Raw genomic sequence first — 19,280 nt, forward strand, 5'->3', positions numbered from 1 at the left:
GTCATATGAGGAGGGGGCATGAGCATCTACCTCCTGTATCTTGTACCCCTGAGAAGGGGCAAGACTTTTCTTCCAAAAGGGAGAGCAGGGAGATCTCACACCCTCCAGGTTAGCATTACCACAGGAAGAACTTAAAACATGGGATTCCAGCAATGAGAAACCTTCCAGCAAGCAGAGAGCTAGTTCCAAAACAAGAAATAAGTATTTAAAGAAGATACTTAAATCCTGTGGTCACGTGCTGACCGTAGCTACACCAGTGTACCTCTGGAGCAACTCCAGGGCAGGTCTAAATGATTGATGTCAGATATACACTACAAATTCACTGATGTAACCAAGGTCAGAATCCGGCCCCGCACCTCCAGCTGTAGGACTGATCTGCAGGCTAGGACTGACACTTCTGGATACACTTGGATTGCATAGTGGGCCAGTGCAGTCTGAATGTGGATTTATGCAACCACACACAAGTTTGAGGATTTACCACAGTTTACCAGCCATTTTTCTGATTTGCCATTTGAGTATTTAATTTTCATTTGCATTGCACTTACAGCGGCATCATTTACTATTGCAAAATACGTGGTCTAGAGGGGAATAGGATGGAAGGCAGAAGAACAGTCCACCTATGGTAGTCTGCTTATTTGCTGCATTTGCCGAGGAAGATCTTCCCAGACTCTAGTTGCCTCTCACCTTCACCTCCCACCAACTGGTAAGCACACCAGGAGAAAAGTGATTCCAAGATGGAGTGAGATGGAGTCAACTGCCCATCACCAAAGAGGTTGAGAAAACTCAGCCTGGAATTAAACCTTGAAGTCCCTCACTCAGTTTTTACCTACTCCTTACTGAGGGAGACAAGTCATTGGGGAAGGTAAGTAAAAGCAAGAGTGGGTGGTCTGAAATAAAGGGGTCTCAAAAAGAGGTCAGAGGGGAGGCTCCTGTACTTACCTCTTCTTTGATCCAAGCACTGTATCCTGGAGGGTTGACTCCCAGCTGGATGATGCTGGCAGTCATGAGCACAGCCATGCAGATGGGAGAGATGTATTTCCAGGTGTAGTAGTAGAACCGGGATGGGCGGAAGCCCAGCATCTCCGTCAGCTCCTGCATGAACCTGGATAGGAAAGAAAGGGAACCCCAATGGGTGAAACACAAGAATCCTGCCCTTTTCCTTCCCCTGTGTCAGGTGGAAGGCTCTTAAACGAGTCACTTTAGCCCATCTACACATGCATTAAATGCACTTTAGTTAATGTGCATTAAATCTAGTACCTCCGGGCGTTTGTACGCATGCTTGCACTGCAGCGCTGCAGTGCAGGCATTTGTATAAACAGCGAAATGAGGGTCAGCGCTGAGAAAATGATGGCGGCGCACTTCTGAACGAAAACACATTGAAGGCGTTTTAGTTCACAAGCGCACTGCCACCATTTTCTGCATGCTGACGTACATTTTGCTGCTTATACAACTGCACACAACACAGCACAGTGCACATCAGCTCGTGCGTGGAGCAGACTCGATTAATTGAGTCTACTCAAGTGTACTGGATCTCCAGCACATCACAGCATGAAAACGTATGTGTATAAATGCCCTCCATTGTGAGGTATTAAGAAAATGCGCATTAGCCTGTCTTAACGCACATTAATTAAAGAGCAGTTTTTAAGTGATGCTTAATGCACGTTAGCTTATTTTAATGTGCATTAACTAAATAGCACAATTTCTTTAGTGACGCTTTAATGCACATTTAAAATAAGCTAATGTGCATTAAAGTGCACGTGTAGACGTGGCCTCGGGGTGACCTTAAGAAAGGCCAGAGTTCAGCTTAGGTTCAGAGAGATAGGCCAATAGTTCTCTGCACTCTGAACCTCTGGAGGCTGTAGAGCTGGCTCTGGGATCTCATGCAGGGAAGTAACAACTAAGCAACTACTGGGTCTCATTTTGTTCCATACAGCCTGCAAGAACAACCATCTTGGGATGGTAACACTCCTGGCTCTAGACCCTCCTCACATCCTCAAGTGAAGGGAAACAAGAAGCATTGGAGACCAGCTTAACTGGACATTTCAGACTCTTCAGTCAGGTTTGAGTCCAGGTGAGCTGTTTTCCACAGAAGTGGGTAGTGTTGCTTTCTAGGACTGAACCTGAACCCAGAGCTGGAGTAAGACAGTAAGAAAGGTCTGAGCCATTATGTCCCATGCCCATGTTCTTACTTTTTGGTGCCGTAAATCCAGGCCACAGCAATATTCTCCAGGATTACCACAACAGTGAGTGGGAGTGTGGCAGAGTAGTCATCAAACATGGCGACAAAGTAGTTCCCTGAGCGCTGCACGAAGATGAGGCCCACCAGGAAGGCAAAGATGCAACAGCCAACTGCAAAGAGCACAAGATCTCTATCAGCACTGCACCCAGAAAGGAGTGGCACACTCAGGGAGGGTTAACTTGGTGGAAAAAAGGGCCACCACTGAAGCTACCATTATAATAATAAATCAGAATAATGAATTATTATACCAGCGAGCACAACTGAGCATTGATTAGCCTGGTAATGACTAGGTATAACAGACCACTGGCACTATGAACTTATGGGGATGCACCCGTCTCTGCTGTGGCCTGGTCCTCCCCTCTTCCGGCTCTCTGTCACTTTAGTCACCTAAGCCGGATCCTGCAAAGATGTACAGACATGTTTAGTATGAAGTGTACCAAATAGTCCCCTTGAAAGCAATTGAAGGGGGCAAAAGAATGGTCCTGTGGAGTGGAGCTCAGTCTTCTGGCTCTGTGGCCCAGATGAGTGGCATGGGGCAGGTCCGTGGACTGAAGCTTGTGAGCAGGGTTGATCTGCAGGCCAGATCCAGCAAGTAGTCGTCATCCAGGGTCAGTTCAAGAGTGCAATCTGGTGTGCTAGCCTGACCTTGTGCATGCCTATGGGGTATTTCCCCCCTATAGAAATTTTTTCTAAGTCCTGGCCAGGCACCTGGTCACATCCCAGTGCATGCACCCCAGTGCATCCCTATGGCAGGTTGACTCATTGCCTGGAGAGCCCCAGACAGGCACCAGTCAACCCAGTGTATTGCTATGGTGGACTGGAGTATCCTAGTTATTCTGGCCATTTACTCATGCTGCTTTGATTTTCTTCCCTTGTCATTCACTTCACTTCAATCCCAGGTATTTCCTTGGGGATTCCTCCAAGTTGAATGTTTCTCTTTGTCCCAGGGAAGCCAGGACCCAGTGCAGCTCATTCATTTCAGTAGGAGGCTGGCACGTTGTCTTGAACACAGGCTTTTTCCAGGGGATGGCGGCAGGTATGAATGGCAATAGGTGCAGGTGGGAGACAGGCAGGGGGTGCTGCAGGTTCATGAGACTGGGCAGGCAAGCAGGCAGGGATCAGGAGAAGGCAAGCAGAAGTGCGTACATGGGGGCACAGGGAAGAGCCTGGGTGTTATGGAGGATGAAGGGGGGAAGTTTGTGGGATAATACCCATGAAGGAATCAGCTAGGATAAGAGACATACCATAGCCAGGTAAAATTAGGGGCATCATGTCAACCCACTACATTCCTATGGCAGGCTGACCTGTAGTCTGGGGAGTTGCAGTCAGGCATGAGATCAACCTAATGCATGCCTGTGGCAGGCTAACTTGTAATTCAGGAAGCTGCAGCCAGGTACCAAGTCAACTCAATGCATTTCTGTGTGTGGTTGACCTGTTCTCCAGGGAGTCCCAGCTGGGCACCAAGTCAACCCAGGTGGGACAATGGGGGAAGGAGAGAATGACTGAACCCTTCCAGTGTAAGGGTTACTTTATTCGTTATCTTCTCCCCTGCCTGCCCGCAACCCTCCCAGGGCCCAGAGATTCACTCCGAGTCTGTCACCGCTCCCCTGCTTCCAAATCTCCAGACTCATGTAGAGCCCTGTGGGCTAGATGACGTGGGCCAGATTCATCTCACAAACCAGATGTTGAGCACCACTGGCCTTGTGGTTAGGGCATTGCTGTAGCACGGGAGCTCTGGACCTAATCTCTGCTCTGCTGCAGACTGCAAGGTATTTCAGTGCACAGCATGACTGTGCCGTACAGCAGTGCTGCTAGCCCCCACGACAGGGAGCTTATGCCTAGTCACTCACTCAAGGTCACAGAAGCGAATCTGTGACCACACAAGGAATTGTACCTGGGTCTCTCAAGTCCTAGGCTAGGCCCTAACTGCTGGGCCTTCCTGTCCACAATATAGTTCTACCACAATAATTAATAGTAAAGGAGATAATGAAGAGTCTGCATAGAGCAGCCTTGCTTATCTGACTAGGACATGGGATAAATCATTTATCCAAAGAACTAAGGGAGGGTTTCAGTGCAATTTTAAATAGCAAATGATCTCCATCTGGTACCAGGATATTCAGAGTGTGTTGAGGTCTGGATAAGAGGTTTTCAGACAATGTATTTAATTTATCAGTATTTGTATTACCATATCTCTGGAGGCCCAGTCCTGCTTGCCGTTGGATACCTCGAGGTAAACAACCAGCTCCAGCCTCTGTTTGAGCCCAGTTTGCATATTTGTTTTTACAGATGAACTTTACCACCCAGGAGAACCGTACCATCTTTTAATTCTCTTGTGCAACATGAACAGCTTAACGAGAAAGAAGCAACATTCAACAACCTGCATGCCATCGGACACCTGAAGTAAACTGCCTTTATTTGAGCCCAATTTGCATACTTGCAGAGCAGCTTTTTTACAAATTAACTTTCCTACCCAGGAGAACCATACCATTTTTTAGTTCTCCTGTGCAATATGAAGTTTCATTTCTACCTGGGAGAAATCTTTGAATTCTCCTTTGCCTGATGCAGGACGTTTGAGCCTGAAACCTTGCAAAAAAAAAAAAAAAAAAAAAAGATTTTTTTTGCAACTATCTAGTTGGCCTAATAAAAGATATTGCCTCTAGCCCAAGAGTTTTGTCTGCCCCTGCCCCCACCAAACACACACATTGTGCTAGGTGTTGTACATATGGTGCTTGTACATGCTATGGCAGTTTAGTTCTCCCTAAATTGAACCAGTGGGGGTTTTTTTAAAACCTACTGTTTCAATTTAGGGAGAATTAAACCAGACTAAACCGCTGTCATGTATACACAAGGGTTAGGGGGCCCGATCCTTAGTGTTTACATGCCTCTCCCGCAGTTGGGGGGGAAGGAGGGGTGCATGGTGGTGGGCAAAGTGGTCCCGGAGCTGTGGGGGACCCCGCTGCTTCCCTCCGCAGAGGCGGCACCTGCCCGCTGGTACCTGGCCCAGGTGGTTGCTGGGGGTGCCGCAGCTGTGGAGGGAGGCACCGGGCCCCTGTGCAGCTCAGGTAAGCAGGCAGGGTCCAAAAGGAAAAAGAAGATTAGGCTCCTTACCGCTTTTTTTTTTCTTCAGTTGAGCCTGCCTGCACCAGCTGCTGCTGGATCACACAGCCCCTGAGCCGCAGGAGAAGCAGGTAAGCTCCAGCACCTGGGACTGCCCAGGAATGGCTGGCTTGCCCTTGGGGCAGAGCGGCAAGAGGGTAGCTCAGTGCACTGGCAGTGGGAGAAGGAGGCAGAGATGGTGCACGGGGCACTGGAAGCCCACCAAGCCCAAGCTTCCCTGAGCATGTCGGCTTCCGGTGCCCTGTGCACCATTGCACTTTGTTAGGTAGCAAACTAAAACACCTCGTAGGGGTTTAATCTTGCTACATTACAAAGTCATTTAAAGTGGAATACACTGCCAATCGTGCAAACAGCAACGCCATTAAAGCTATACAAAAGGGCATTTAAACTGCTATAAAGGCCAATTTTGTTGCATGTGCGAAGGCCCATACATAAGAAATGGTGCTCTCCCCAAAGGGTTTATTAGAAGGCAAGGTATAAGAGGGGAAACTAAGGCACAGAGAGGGAAGGTGACTTGCCCAAGGTCATCTAGCAGATTATGAACAGAGCCTGGAGTAGCACCCAGGACTATCTCCAGTCCTTTCTGGCCATTGCATTTTCCTGCCTCTGTTTTGCTTCAGCAGTATTAAAGATGGCCAGCAGCACGTTACTAATTAAGAATTGTTCAGTACTAGGGAGGCATGCATATGGCAGTGGCAAAATACCACATATAAAAAAACTCCTAAATCCAGGGACCACTAGCTTCCTTCTTTACAGTAAATTCATTCTCCATGTAACCCTGGGTCTATAGACCTTGTGCTCCATTCTCTCTAAGCCATCCCAAAATTTAGTCTCACCCAGGTGTCACACACGCTCCCTCAGGGAGTATGTTCAGATCCATCTTCCATAATCCCGTGGTCTTACTTCTCTTGCTGCTTTCTTCTAGTCCTCCTTATGGTATAAGTAGAAAGCTGAGGTATCCTCCTGCTAAAGTTTAGTTCTGCAGGTGGAGACCCTGGGTACAACCTCTGGTCTGTCACCTCTAATATCTCTTCTCAAGTCACCCTGCCCACCCCGACATGGAGCCAGGGAAATGGAGACCCCAGAGAGCACAGAAGAAAAGACTCACCTGTAAAAGCTTCCTTCCGCACCTTGAAGGTGTCAATGATGGGGGTGCTGATGCCTGCCATGGTCCCAATCATGCTGCCCAGCCCCAGGTTGATCAGCATCAAGAAGAACATCACGGACCAGAAAGGAGATGCAGGGAAGTGAGTCATTGCTTCAGTGAAGGCAATAAAGGCCAGACCTGTTCCTTGCACTGACTGTACAGGGACAGAAAAAGGCAGAGTAATGTCAAACTAGGAGTAAAAACTACATCGGGAACATGTGCATAGTGCTTTAGAAGAGGCTTGTGTGCACACACCCGAGGCAAGTTGGGTGGGGTTTTTTTTAATATTTCACGCATTGTGCCTGGTAGTTGTACGAGATGGTTGTTCCTCAGGTTCTCAGCACAGGTTAAACAAACACTTGCCTAGGATGGCTCAGATAATGATGAGCCGCCCTGAGCAGGCAGTTGCATTAGCTAATCGCTGGAGGTCCCTTTGTGAGTCTATGAAAGTACATGTGGCAGAGTGGTTTAGGTGGTTTTTGGCATCCCTAAAGGCTTGGGTTCAAACCTTATTTCTAGTTATCCTCAGTAATCCTCACTCTGCACTTGTACAGAAAGCTCCCCCAGGAGGTGACCCAACAGTGAGCAGACTGGGGAACCAAAAGCAACTGGAGGAGATATCATGGCTCCCTCATGTGCCACTGGCTTCAGACAGTAGCCTCGTGAGCCACCAAAGCTGCAGACAGAACTTGGGACTTGGATATACAAGCCTGTGCTCAACAACAGCTAATCCTGCTCCCCCGCTCCCAAACCTGTGCACATATTCCCTTCTTAAAACACCCATGCTCATGCCTTCCCAGGCATGTACACACAAAGACACTGGTTAGACACTAAATATGCTTGGAGATGCATGAATGAGTCTAGAAAGGATAGAGTTACCCTCAGTTACCCCGTTAACATTAATGAGGATGGAATTTGCCCTGCCGCCTTGTTCTGTGCTGCACACAGGAGAGCTCTGAATGCATGCTGCATGCAGTGCACACGTGTCTGATGAGCGTATATGTCAAGGCAGCCACTGGAGCATTGCATATATTATGCTGGACTCCGCAGGCTCCAATAACTTCCTCTACAAAGAAGGGGGATCAGAATGCAGAGCCCCTGCAGGACCCCACAACAGCTTCTCCATCTGTCTCATCCAATCAATTCCCTGTCACTATAGGAGTCTGGCGGTGCTGACACCTTGATCCAGCCTATTGCTTGCCTGTAGCATACAACACTTCAGCTCTCTAAGGACTGAAATGCTATAACCAGTGCCTGAGCTCAGTATAAGAGGTAACTGGGTGGAATGGGTCTTGGTCTACAGGGGTCGGAGTCACGGACTTAATGATCCCTTTGGCTTTCATCTCCATGAAATTAAGAAACAGGTCCTGCAGCATAACCTGTAGCTTCCCAGCCTGCACTGGCTGGGTGGAGGGGCAGCGCCATTAATTCGCTCTACAGCCAGAGACGAGCAGAGTTATCGTTTAACAGGCTACATTATGCTAATGCCAACAGACACAAGTATGCACACACATACATACCCGCACATGTACGAACACCCTCCCTTGACACACAGGGACTGCACTGTTATGTACTTACCTGCCCAGGTGTTGTGTGTGCACACAAACAGACACGTGCATACACTACAAAGATGCCCGGTAGAGCAAGGAGCCTGTGTGATTTTATCATAGAATCACAGGGTTGGAAGGGACTTTAAGGGCCATCTAAACTGACCCCCTGCAGGATTCACTATTCCTATGCTACCCAAGACAAATATCTATGCAGCTTCTTGAAAACCTCCAGTGAAGGAGATGCCAATCTTCCCTAGGCCACTTGTTCCACGGTCTTGCTGTTCCTGTTGAACTGTTCTCCCTCTTCTCTATAGCATATTTTCAAATATTGGAAAACTGCAATCATGCCCCCCACCCTCGCAACCTTTTCTCCAAACTAAACACCCCAAAGTTCTCTCAGCCTTCAGCTGGCATTCAATCCCTTTATCCTCTTCGTTGCCCACTCCCAGATCCACTCCAGTTTCCACATCCATCTTAAACTGCAGGCAGTACTCTTAACTGCAGCCCACCCAGGGCCAAGCCGAGTGGTACTATCACCTCCCTTGTGTCACCTGTTGCCATACTTCCATTGATGCAACCCCAAATTGCATTTGCATTTTTGTGACTGCATCACAAGACTGAGTCATGTGGATTCTGCGATTCACCAAAACCCCCAGATCCCGCTCAGTGGTTCTACTAGACAACCAGCATTTCCCATTCAGGACTGGTGTGACTGGCTTCTCTTTCCTACTTGTAGCACCTTCCACTTCTGCTTGCTGAATTGCATGCTGTTGCCTTTAGCCCAGCTCTCCAATCTATCAAGAAGATCCTTTTGAATTCCACTTCTATCCCCCCAAAGTGTGTGCAGCCACTCCCAGTTTCCTGTTATCTGCATATTGGACCAGGAAGCTCTCTAGTCCAGCATCCAAATTGTTAATAAAAGGTTTAAACATGACCAGGTGTAGAAGAGACCCCTGTATTACACCATTTGAATCTTCCTGCCATCACTCCATTTATAGCTACTCTTTTCTTCCACAGATACGTGTTCTTCTACTCAGATGGCCAAGTAACACTGTTGCACTGGCTCACCAGACAGCCTGCCAACCTACAGATGCATTCACAGGCATTGTATATACAGTATGCAATGCTCCAATATACGGTGGGCCAACATGCCCAGGCTTTCATGCACTGGCATACGTGCTGCTCCTATATAAACAGCACTGGGTGGACAGCATGAGCAGACCTGCTAGAGTTACCCAAAGCATTGTGGCTTTAGCATCCCCAGCCTCTCAGAGGCACTTCTGGTTCTAAAATAAGAGACAGGTTTTTTGCATTGAGCACCTTGTTGAGCTCATCTTCCAGCAAGCAGGCATCCAAGCTCAGCTCCTTGAAGTGATTCTCCTTCACCGTCATGATCACCTTGTACATCTCGCTGTAGTCCTTGGCTGTGAGATGGGAGAAGTTCACATGGGGCGGGATGAGGTCATGGCTCAGGACCTTGGTGTTCAGGTAGCCCAGGATCTTCTCAGCATTCCTAAGGGAGCAAGGCCAGAGTCATGCATGAAACCCTTGAGCACTGCACCCTGCAATGAGATGAGGAATGAGCACGTGGTCCCGTGCAGTGGGGCAGACATGGGATGTGATCACTAATCAGCCCATCGTCTGGGCCTGGCATGACATTGTGTGTGGGTGGAGGGATGCAGGATGCAAATGGGAGCAAAGCAGGGCATAAGCTGAAACAGAGATGATGCACAGTAACACCTAGAACACAGGATGCAATTTCCCATCCCATGGGCCAGGCAAGGTGCTGTGTGCATTGGGTCCTCCCTCTCATCCCACAGCTGAGGCAAGGGTTCACTTCTGCATGGCAGAGATAAGCTGCCTTAGCTACCAATTCCAGAGACTATTCCCCACCCCCCAACCCCCCGCCAACAGGGGCTGAAGCCCCACCTATCTCCTGAACTCTAGCTCAGGCTGCAACAAGAGTCAGAACTGGCTTGTGCAGCAATCCCACAACTCTAGACCCTGGCATTGCCCCCAACTTGCTCCCCTGGTTTATCATTTAGATGCATGTAGCTTCCTCACTTCCACAGACCTAAAAGCGCTATGCACATCTTAGCAATCACAAATAGAAATCACACCACTCAGATGTGAAAAGCAGCTGCTTCTGGGGTAAAGCGCAGCAGCTCTTTAGCTTCCCATAGCTAAGTACCACTTTAGGACAGAAATGAAAGGGAAAACCTTCTCCAGATGAAACTGGAGGGAGAATTTACAATTGAGTTGGCCCAGCTGGGTTCCCCTAGGAGACTTGGACCAAGACCCTACACTCTAGGTTCAGGTCAGAGACCAAAGGAAGGTAGGCACTCAGTTCCAATTGGGAGTCATTAGGAGTTGAGCTCCTAACTCCTTTAAAAATCTAGGCTTTAAGACTCAGGTCTGTGGTCCTGTGCCTTATCTGAACCACAATGACTTCAGCTGGGCACCAATTGAGGAGAAATTTCCCATCCAGGAATGGATCAGACTCAACACAGATGGAGCCCTCACCCCTGCAGTGTCACCCTCAGGGGTTGAACTTGGAGATTCTGGGTCTTAAAACCATGAGCTGCTATTGCATGTGTTAAAGGAGTTACAAGAGTCTGGGTAGGTGTCCCTGTCCTACTGAGAGGATCAGGGCTAAGAGAAGGGTCCCGGGAAGAGAGAGAGAGAGAGGAGGATACACGTACTCCACCACACATTTCTCATTCATGATGTTAGCCTTGAACCCCAGGACAGCAAAGACCACCAGGGTGGCCAGCACGGAGGTGAAGAAGTTGATGAAGGAGACAAGCGCAGCATCAAAGTGGCAGTTATTGTCCTGCTTGTTGTAGCTGGAGAACGCGATGACTCCTCCAAAGCCCAAGCCCAGGGCGAAGAAGACCTGTGTGGCTGCCTCTCGCCATACCTGGGGATCCAGCATCTTGTCAAGCTGGGAATGGAGATAAACCAGTGAGTCACCTGCTCTCCCCACTGACTCAGCCTAGCAGGCCTGTATCTAAAAACATCATGCCTGTCACTGCACCAAAGCAATGAGCCCCTCGCTAGAACAGATGGGCGGTGGTCCTACATGCTACCCAGAGCTTGGGACTCTTGCACATTGCACATGAACAGACCATCTTGCTGTGAACTGGCAGAGGCAAGGACAGAGTTTCTTTCTTTGAAGACAGAATGACCTTTCACGCTGATGCTGCAGAGTCCCTCTATAGGTCTCCCAGAGCTGAGTGTTATTGTATCTGTTTCACACATGGGGAAACTGAGGCATCAAGCAGGGAAGTAGCATCACAACTGAGCAAGTTAGGGGCAGTCCTGAGGATGAGAAGCCCCAAACCTGTGGTCCACCTGCTGCATCCTTCATGGAGCCAAAGCACTTCCTGATGGTGAACAAGTATAATTAGCTCCTTTCAGAGCTGAGGGCAGCAACTCACCTAAAGTCATTCATAAGGAGTCACTTGCAGAGAGACACCCTGCCCACTAGGGTGGGCACACCTGCACCAAGCTCCTCATCTTCAACACATCCATCCCTCCAGTCTCCCTCCCCTCCATTACATGGGCACCAGCTAGCACTGCACATCCACTCAAGTGAGTGCCAATCTTCCTTGGAGGACCACTGGCTGCTGAGTGCTCCCTTCAGGATCCTCGAATGCCTGTGTCTCCCTACGGTGCAAGTGCTTTAAAAGTACCCTCAGCATCACTACTGCTTTGAGGTGCCCATCAGCTTGTGTAACTCGCACCCCCTGGGCACCACGCTCTACTGCTCCTAAGAGCTGCCGTTCTAGGATGCAAGCCTCTGGGTGCCTTTCATTAAGAGATCATAATTCATATCTTGTAAGAACTTCACAGGCTGAGCCGATTCATCGACATCTCAGCTTAATTAATGAATTAGCCAGTTCATCAACTGATACACAGTGCCAACAGAGGGTTATGCATCAGCCAGTTTCCAGCCTCCTGGCATCTTAGCATGAAGCCCATAGCTAGCTACCAACGCCAGCAGAACCGACAAGTGCTGTAGGTCCTGGGCAGCAGTGTCATCCTGATCCAAGCAGTCAGCCCCCAAAGTATCCCATGCTTGAACCTGGCTGCATCCCCCCACCCCAGTGAAGGTACAGTCAGGTCCAACTGCATCAGGTAGGGGTGGCCTATGGGTTCCTGATGAGCTTCAGTGTGGGCCTTATTTCAATACCAGTCTTCAGTAGGAGTGTATGTATGTGTAGGGGGTTATCTAAGCAAGGCTGCATATGGCTGCACTACTGCTGCTTTTTAGTATGAACTGTGTGTGTTCGTGCATGCATGCGTGCACTTACACTAGTTGCAGGGGAGGGGGGACACAACAATGACTGTCGGTGTGTAGGTGTGACTGGCAGCTGCTCTGCCCGTGTGTAGGCATGACTGCACATGTACATGTGTGCATCAGTGTGTGCCTGCCAGTGATTTTCTACAGCGGCAGCCAGCTTCCTCCTGCAAAATAAAAGCAGGAGGCCGAAAGGAAAGGGAAGGAGTCTGAAATCTGTTGAGATCAGATCCACCTCCTCCCCTGTTGGCAATTTGAGGGACACTGGGCAATGTCTATGTCTGATCAGGGCAATGGGGGATGGGAATTTACCTTTGGAGTGAACATATGCAGGATCCCATCTACGGCTCCCCTCAGCAGCAGTCCCCGCACCAGGAAGCAAACCAGCACCACGTAAGGGAAGAGGGAGCTAAAGTACATCACCTAGGAGAGAAAGGGACCAGTATAACCAGGCCTGTACACAACTCCAGTGCCCCACACTGGTGCTCAGACAGCCCCTACCCTCCACTCCCCTCTGCAGGGGCACTGCATGAGAGAAAAAGGAGAAGGGGAGCCAATGCTGCCCCAAAGAGCAAGCTATTTGCCCCTCTAAGCCTCCATTGAACATGACTCACCACTAGCAGGTGCTGTGCTGCTAGGGGCATGTCTCCATCCCTTGGTACTCTCCATCACTAGCAGGGAGGACCAGAACCCTTCCACCACAGGAGATTTGAACTCAGCATTTTCAGCTATCACCGGAGCTATGGGAGAGCCTCCACTAGCATTTAGCAGTAGCAGGTGGTTATATTCTACCTGGGCCAGACGCTGCATGTTGCTCACTACTGCCCTCCATTCTCTTCCTGTGCTACAGTGCCACAGTACATGCCATGCAGCTCAGGCTGACTTCCTGGGTATCCAGGGTGCCTTTCTATTGCTCACATGCAGGGCCAAATTAATGCATGGGCAAACTAGGCACGTGCCTAGGGCCCTAAGTGAAGAAGAGACCCAGTTGTGCTTATTTTACATATTGTAATTATTGAGTGAAAAAAAAAAAGTAATATACACATTTCCTCTTCAGCTAGGGGCCCAAGAGTTTGTTTGCCTAGGGCCCACCAAAGGGTTAATCCAGCCCCGCTCACATAAACGTGTATTAACGGAGCCCAGGGGGCATACTTAATCTGAGCACGGACTCGTCTCTGCTGCTGCTCTGCTTTCCAACCCCACTCTCTGCAGATCACCTGCTGCCTCTCAGTAGTGCACGGGTGGCAGCCTGAGGCGTCACTGCTCTATGGCACCTGTGCATGTACCAAATGCTGCATGGCACAGTGACAGACCGAACAAGTTTCAACTTCCCAGGGGGCACTTTCCCCTTTGGAACTGGCTCCTGTATTTCACTCACCCGCTGTGTGCTGAAGGCCTATTATGCAAATATTAATGGCATCTAAATGTTGTTCATATCCTTCTCTCCAAGCCTCTTAGCCATCTCTGGCTTGTGGCTGGCACTCACTAAGTCCCTTTGCTACCGCATGATGCTCTAGGATACTGCTGCAGCTTCCTCAAGCTGGCAGTTCCTCAGCAAAACCAAGGACAACAAACTGAAAAGGTCAAATTTCTGTCTCTGGCCTAACAAGACTCAGCTGCCAACATCAGGCCTATCATTGTCCAGATGCTTGGCCTGACTTTCCAAGGTGCAGAGTATCCCCAGGGCCTCCAGGAGTCAGCAGGAGCTCTCCATGCTCAGTACCTGCAAATACTTGTGTGCCTCTGTTAGGGCACTCAGAGCCCGACTTCAACATGACTGCAGAAGACAGCCTCCTCATCGCCCCTCGGGGATCAGCAGCAGGCACCGAGGCCAGCTGTGATGGTTACATCAATGATGTGGCATGCCCAGTAGTGATGGAGAAACCTCCTTCCTCCAGGCAGAACACAAAAGCCCAGGATGCCACATCCTCACTGCTCTCATTACCTGAGCCACGTAAATTAAAGCTAGCTCAGGGACTACACTTGTAACACTTCCATTTTTCTGTGTAGGCACGTCACATGCTATTTTAGCTAGACCTATCTTGGCCAGACACTCCCAACTATAATGGAAAGGTCTCCCGATAACCTTGATGTTTGTAACCTCACCTCACCCAGTTGCAGGAGGAGTCTTCTTTTGTAGCATTAGTGCCAACACTCACCTTGCCTGAAGACTGGATTCCTTTAATCATGGCCAAGCACACGATACTCCAGGCTGTCAACAGGCACAGAGTCATCTTCCAGTTAAGCCCCCCACTCTCCGAGATGGAGTCGGAAATGTCCAGGGCCTCCCGGTACCAGAAGTAAGTGGTAGCCGAGCTCTTTTCACATTCTGCCTCCACAACTGAAACAAATAAGTGTCACAGGAGCTTGGGTTGGGTTTGTTGGAGACTTACCCAGAATCTTATGGGGGCAGTGCATCATTAATAGTTTCTAGGGTCAGAAGGGACCTGAACAGATCATCAAGTCCGAGACCCGGGTCTGTCTAAGTTACAGTGCAAGATCCATGGACTGCAGAAAAGGCAAACGTCACTTCAGAGCTCAGGGAATTGGATCTTTAGCAGAGAATATGGAGGTGTTGTCAACTGAAAAGATGTTAAATAAATGGTGCAATTTACGCTTCCCATAAAATAGTCACAGATGTACCGAAGAAGTGTAGAGATGTTATTAAATGCTCTATTAGCTTAGCCAGAAACTTTATTGAGCTCTTAGGAACCAGTCAAACAAATGCTTTAAATAGACTTCCCAGCTGTTGAATCCATATGCAATCCTGACAGCACAGATCCAGCACCCAGCGCTGCTTTAGCGCAATCAGGTGACACTGGCACCTGGAAACAAGGAGCCCCCGGAGAAAACCAAGTCCCAAGAGCAACTCACACAAGGGCACATCTCAGTGGATGGAAAACAGCCCTAACCCAGTGCATCCCCACTGCAGGACAGCTATCAGCTATGAAACCTACCCACAATCCTGGAAACACTTTCCCAGATGCGGTGCCACCTCCTGGCAGCTGCAACCATTTGCAAACCTAGATGCTATTGTCCCAGTAATTGTCAAGCTGGAGCAACAAAGGAATTACTTACTGGCCGTTGTGCCATTGTTAATGATGGGGCACTCACTCCAGGGCAGGGGATACTGAAAGGATTTAAAGAAGTAGAAGATGCTCCATCCAATGATCACGTTGTAGTAGAGACCAACAAAAAGACAGACCTGGGAAGGGAGAATAATATGATGTTTAAATCCCACATGATGCATCCACCAGACAGACTTCACACTGTGCAGGAAACCCTTGAGCTAAGAGAGCAGCTTGCATCACAGGTCATGGTAATCAGGGTCAGATCCACAGTTCCTTGACTGTGGAAGGCTTCCATGGCTTTGTCCAGGCCCTTGTCCTGAATTTTTATGGAAAGCAAACGTGCAGCTTGAGTTGCCAGCTTTCAATCAGAGCAGACCCCAATGGTTGGAGCTGAAAACTAGAGAAATCTATACTAAGGAAAAGGTGCAAATAGTCAACCGTAAAGGTAAGGAATCATGAAAGCAACTCATCCTCATTTGCAATGTTTAAATAAGACCAGATGTTATTTTCTTGAGAGAGAGATTCTAGTTCATCAAGAATTAATGCAGGGAAGTCCTATAGCTTGTGTTCTGGAGGAGTCCAGACCAGATGCTCACTACTGTCCCTTCTGGCATAATAATCTACGAATTGCACTTTCCTTGGGAGCATCTGCAGCTTGTGCTGCACAAACACATTATGTGTGTGTTGTATCATTTACTTTTTTACACAACCACGTGGGCATAGCTGGGTTCCAAATTACTGTATTTGCTAAGTGTGTACATACATGCAAAGCCTGGCTACATGCACATTGGTGCTCCAACACGGTTTGGGTGGTTTCTAATGTATGGGACACACTAAGTGTGGCCAGAGGGCTCACAACCCAGTTAAAGACTCATCCTTTTTTTTCCCCTATATGCTACAATATACTATCCAGCCTGAGAACAGAAGCCTCCCCACTTGACCCATGTAACTAAGAGGCACAGCATTACTTGTGGGGGGGGAATTCCTAGAGTATCTTCTTAAATCTCTCACGTACTCAGAAAAGAAAGAAGCAATGAATTTCATCTAACTGGCTGGGCGACTGTGCTGCTGTCTCACCAACTGAGAGCAAAAGGCGGGTTTGTTAAGCGGTGGGTTCCTTCTGAGGAATTTGCTCAGCTGGTCACTTATAATCACATTGATGAATCACATGTAAAACCCACTGAGCAGCACGAGGCATGTGCATCCCATCCTGTTCCTGATACACAGAGGATGGGGAATCTGTTAGAAAGCCTGACCTTTTGGGTGGAATTTCAAAGGCTCAAACCTTTAGCTTTGGGATGGAGCTAGGCAAATAGCAGCTTTTTTGAACCAGAGCATTTGTTTTTTTTATAAGTTCCAATTCCTTGCTTTACAAATGTTAGCGAATAGAAACAAAGAGAGGATTTAAAAAAAAAAAAAAAACAAAAAAAAAACCAACAACAACAAAAAAATCAAAATCAAAACCAGCCATCATTTGATCACATCAGTATTCCTGCCCAGAGCAGGGGGGTGGACTCAATGATCTTTCAAGGTCCTTTCCAGTCCTTAACTTCTATGAGATTTCAATTAGTGAAACAAGGTTTCTTATTTCTTCAAGTGGATTTAGGGGGTTGTTTGGTTTGCTAAAAATTGTAGAGATTTTGACATTTCTAAGGGAAAGGAAAACCATGTCCCCAACCATTTTTCACTTTCCATTTCAACTGAAGACTAGCCTGTTGTTTCTCCAGTTACGCTATAGCTGGGAAACAATCTTTGCAGCTGGCACGGCCCCTAGAAAAGACCTCCCCCTGCACGTGCCCGAGGGGAAACTCCTGCAAGCAAAACTCACTAGACAGCTGGCAAATCCAATGCCCCCCAGGCGGGGGCAGACGTAGTTCCACACTCCAATGCTGCCCCGGCGGATTCTCTGACCCACGGCCAGCTCCAGGAAGAAGAGAGGGAGCCCAATGATGATGAGCAGCACTAGGTACGGGACCAGATAGGCACCTGAGGGGAGAGAGAAGGTCAGTTAGAGAGGTGGGATCTCTGCCACTGCTCTGAAAAGGCAGAGGTCCTTCCTACTGGGGAGAAGAAACAAAACAGTCTAAACCACGATGTCTCAGCAGCCGATTATTCGCTATAACCCCAAACCACAGGAATCTCCCACACACGTGCAGAGGAAGCACAGGCTTGGAGAAACCACCATAGACACACACACCTATACAGGAACACAACACAGTACCTGTGTAAATGCATAAATTGCAGTCCAACATAACTGCATTCATACAGAAAGGAGGAGGGGGAGATATGGCAACACACACAGATATCTATAGGTACTCGATAGGCATACATACACAGATGCCTGCATGATACACACACATTCACTTCATCAACCTCCTGGATACAAAAAAAAAAAATCATGGACTAAATATAGATATTGGATTTATGACACATTATAACCTGCCTGACAGCTGACTCCCCAGGTACCTCTCCACTATTTAATGGCTACATTCATCCCCCTTCACCCTACCACCCAACCCGTCTCTCACCCACTGACTCCTCAATCATCATCGACTGCCTGTCTTGTATGCGTACCCGCCCAGCCGCTGGCTTCTTTACTATTCCTTCCATCCAGGAAGAGCACACACCAACTGCAGAGGCAACCTCAGTCTGACAAAGGGTTTTTAAACCTGAAAGCTTGCTAAAAAAAAAAAAAAAAAACAGTCCAAAAAGGGTTTTTAAAACCCAAAAATTTTAAAAAAAAAAAAAAAAAAAAAACCAAAACAATTCCCCAACTATCTAATAAAAGATATCAAATTCACCCAAAGAACCTGGCCATTGGCCAACATAGAACATGCACAGGTGTCTGTATAGATACATGTACATAATGATGCACATATAGTTACACACATGCTCACTCTGAGTTTCCTTTCTAGCTACAAGGATGCACACACAACCACACTCTGCAGTGACTACACATGCTTTTGCATCTTCCATGTGTATAATGAAATGCTTTCAGGTGCAGATCACATTTTCAGGTTCCTTCCTAGCTCCATGCTTGTACAAACACACACACACACATCTGTGCACACAAATACTTATAGACAAACATACCTTAAAAAACACATAGGCTACAAGCAGACCTCACATTTGTCCCAGGATAAACTGTTTTATCCTGGGACAAATTGCAATCATTCAGATGTCTGCTGTCCTGGGATAAATCCTAAAAAGATTTAGGAGATAAAAAGTACTTACAATTTACCCCGGGACATCAGAAAGTGCATCTGATTGGTGGTCCCAGAATTGCATCACCAAATCAATGGCAGAAAATCAGCCGTGCATTCAGCCACTCACTAAACCCCAACTGGAAAAGCAATTTGTGTATGTGCCAATCCTGGGATATTTGTTCTGGGACAAACCCAGGTAAAATTTCTCCAGGGTAAAAATGCAACATCTGTTCCCAGCCATAGGCAAATGCATTGTCTTGTAGCACCCAGATACACAAGACTGGCATGCACCTACCTGCATGGGATGGACTGACATAATAGCACACTAGTGCTATATCAACTCCTGCAGTAGTAGCCGCTTCACTTTTGCAGCTGCCTTCAAAATTGTGCTTGACAGCCTGCCAGCTGTCTTACTAGAGTGAGCAGCTCCTACCAGGGCTAAATGGAAACTCTCCATGGAGGAAGGGCTTTAAATAGAAGCACCATTAATCTCTGTCTAATTGGGGAGACAGGAGAGAAATTAGTAGTTCAAGAAGCGTATCCAGATGACCACAAAAGGACAAAATGACGCATGTTGGAGCTACCTGCTGATAAATTACTCCAGGACCCGGTGAAGCTCAGAACAAAAGAAGCAGAATTAGTCACAA

The 19,280-nt window shown here is 48.0% G+C and overlaps 1 protein-coding gene across 2 annotated transcripts in view; it reads right to left on the reverse strand.

Moving 5' to 3' along the window:
- The window catches only part of SLC6A17 (solute carrier family 6 member 17), a 43,426-nt gene that overhangs the window by 2,100 nt on the left and 22,046 nt on the right, over positions 1 to 19,280 (reverse strand). For both annotated transcript variants that reach the window (XM_025193411.1, XM_025193410.1), the window contains 9 exons: positions 17,256 to 17,413; positions 15,435 to 15,561; positions 14,516 to 14,697; positions 12,669 to 12,779; positions 10,756 to 10,997; positions 9,374 to 9,566; positions 6,465 to 6,657; positions 2,190 to 2,349; positions 940 to 1,102 (listed from right to left, as the gene is read on the reverse strand). In XM_025193411.1, the coding sequence (XP_025049196.1) occupies positions 940 to 1,102; positions 2,190 to 2,349; positions 6,465 to 6,657; positions 9,374 to 9,566; positions 10,756 to 10,997; positions 12,669 to 12,779; positions 14,516 to 14,697; positions 15,435 to 15,561; positions 17,256 to 17,413 (1,529 nt within the window). The remainder of the gene's footprint in view (positions 1 to 939; positions 1,103 to 2,189; positions 2,350 to 6,464; positions 6,658 to 9,373; positions 9,567 to 10,755; positions 10,998 to 12,668; positions 12,780 to 14,515; positions 14,698 to 15,434; positions 15,562 to 17,255; positions 17,414 to 19,280) is intronic.

Source organism: Alligator sinensis, unplaced genomic scaffold (genome assembly GCF_000455745.1).
Source record: "Alligator sinensis unplaced genomic scaffold, ASM45574v1 scaffold872_4, whole genome shotgun sequence".
Lineage (NCBI taxonomy): Eukaryota > Metazoa > Chordata > Crocodylia > Alligatoridae > Alligator > Alligator sinensis.